General features: G+C 55.9%; 1 protein-coding gene across 1 annotated transcript in view; it reads right to left on the minus strand.

The window, feature by feature from the left end:
- Nucleotides 1–520, minus strand: part of IFRD2 (interferon related developmental regulator 2) — a 24288-nt gene extending 23768 nt beyond the window's left edge. Inside the window, exon 1 of the mRNA XM_082264938.1 lies at nt 399–520. Coding sequence (XP_082121064.1) covers nt 399–441 — 43 coding nt within the window. The 5' untranslated portion in view covers nt 442–520. The remainder of the gene's footprint in view (nt 1–398) is intronic.
- Between the last annotated feature and the right edge of the window lie 993 nt (nt 521–1513).

Consider the following 1513-nt stretch of genomic DNA (forward strand, 5'->3'; position numbering starts at 1 on the left):
TGTACACCCCCAAATGTCTAATTGTGCCTCTCCTCCATATGTTGGTGTGTACACCCCCCCCCCCCCCAGATATCAGTGTATGCCTCCCCCATGTCCCCCCTGATATCAGGGTACATCTCCCCCTCCCCCATGTCCCCCCAGATATCAGGGTACATCTCCCCTCCCCCATGATATCAGGGTACATCTCCCCTCCCCCATGTCCCCCCAGATATCAGGGTACATGACCCCTCCATATATTTCGGTGTTCCTCAGCAGCCAATCAGCTCTCTCCCTGTATGGGATAGAAATCCTGATTGGTTGCCAGGGGTTACCTCACACTGGGTCTGTATACCCGGGAGGACCTATGACAGGACGGGTCCTCACACCCCCTTCCCCCCGGATCCCTCTCCCGCTCTTACCCCGGCTGGTGGGGCCCTTCTTACTCCTCCGGGCCCGTGGCATGCCGCCGTACTACTCAACAGCTGTCAGCGTGTGTGTGTGAGCCGCAATGGATGCCGGGAGCGACCAGACTACACCTCCCACAATGCACCGCGCCGACCACCTCCCCACGGTGACCAGCGTCGCCACGCCTACCTACGCAAGGTGACTGGCGCCGCCCCGCCCACCTCCAAATAGTGATTAGCGACGCCCCGCCTACATTCCCCCACAGTGACTAGGGACGCCCCACCCACCTTCCCCATACAGTGACCAGCGCCGCCCACCTTCAAAACCGATGTAACGTTAGAAAAACCATACCCCGTGAGAAATGCATACCTACGTCACTTCCTGTCAGGAACAGCTGAGCAGCGTAGCAGTGCGCATGCTCACAGCCCCGGTGACGTAATTGAACAGCTGACGCGACCTTCCCCACAGTGACTAGCGACGCCCCGCCCACCTTCCATGCACTGACCAGCTCGAGAACTCGGGAGGATCATGTGACTGGGCGGAGCTGGTCACTGATCTCAGAAGCTTCACAGAGAGGAACTCAACTCACTGGTCAGAGTTCCCGGATGTCTGCGGTGCTCTGTGAGGTACCGACCTGGAACAAGCATGTAGCCAGTGAAATGATCAGTCTACTCATAATACTGGTCCTAGAGGTCAGTCATGGCGCCCTAAACTCTCAGCTGCACCCCCCATGAGGGTCACATCAACATTATTACGTCACATTACCACCTGAAGGTACTGATTGGTCGCCTCCTGTATCCGCCGTGTCACACTGGGGCCACCAGGACATGTTCTAAGGCGTGGCTCATTATTTGCTGTCCCATATTTATTTTATTGCTCTATGTGACCCCCTACAGCAGGCGTTTTCAAACTATGGCCCTCCAGTTGTTCGGGAACTACAATTCCCATCATGCCTAGTCATGTCTGTGACTGTCAGAGTTTTACAATGCCTCATGGGATGTGTAGTTCCACAACAGCTGGAGGGCCGTAGTTTGAGGATCCCTGCTACAGTCTACGGTAACATCCACTCTGCGGGTTTCTATTGCCGTCTGTGTCCCCATATGGAAGATTTGTGATGGGGACAGAGACA

The sequence above is a fragment of the Pelophylax lessonae genome, assembly GCF_965119305.1.
Source record: "Pelophylax lessonae genome assembly, chromosome: 8".
In the NCBI taxonomy this organism is placed as follows: Eukaryota; Metazoa; Chordata; class Amphibia; order Anura; family Ranidae; genus Pelophylax; species Pelophylax lessonae.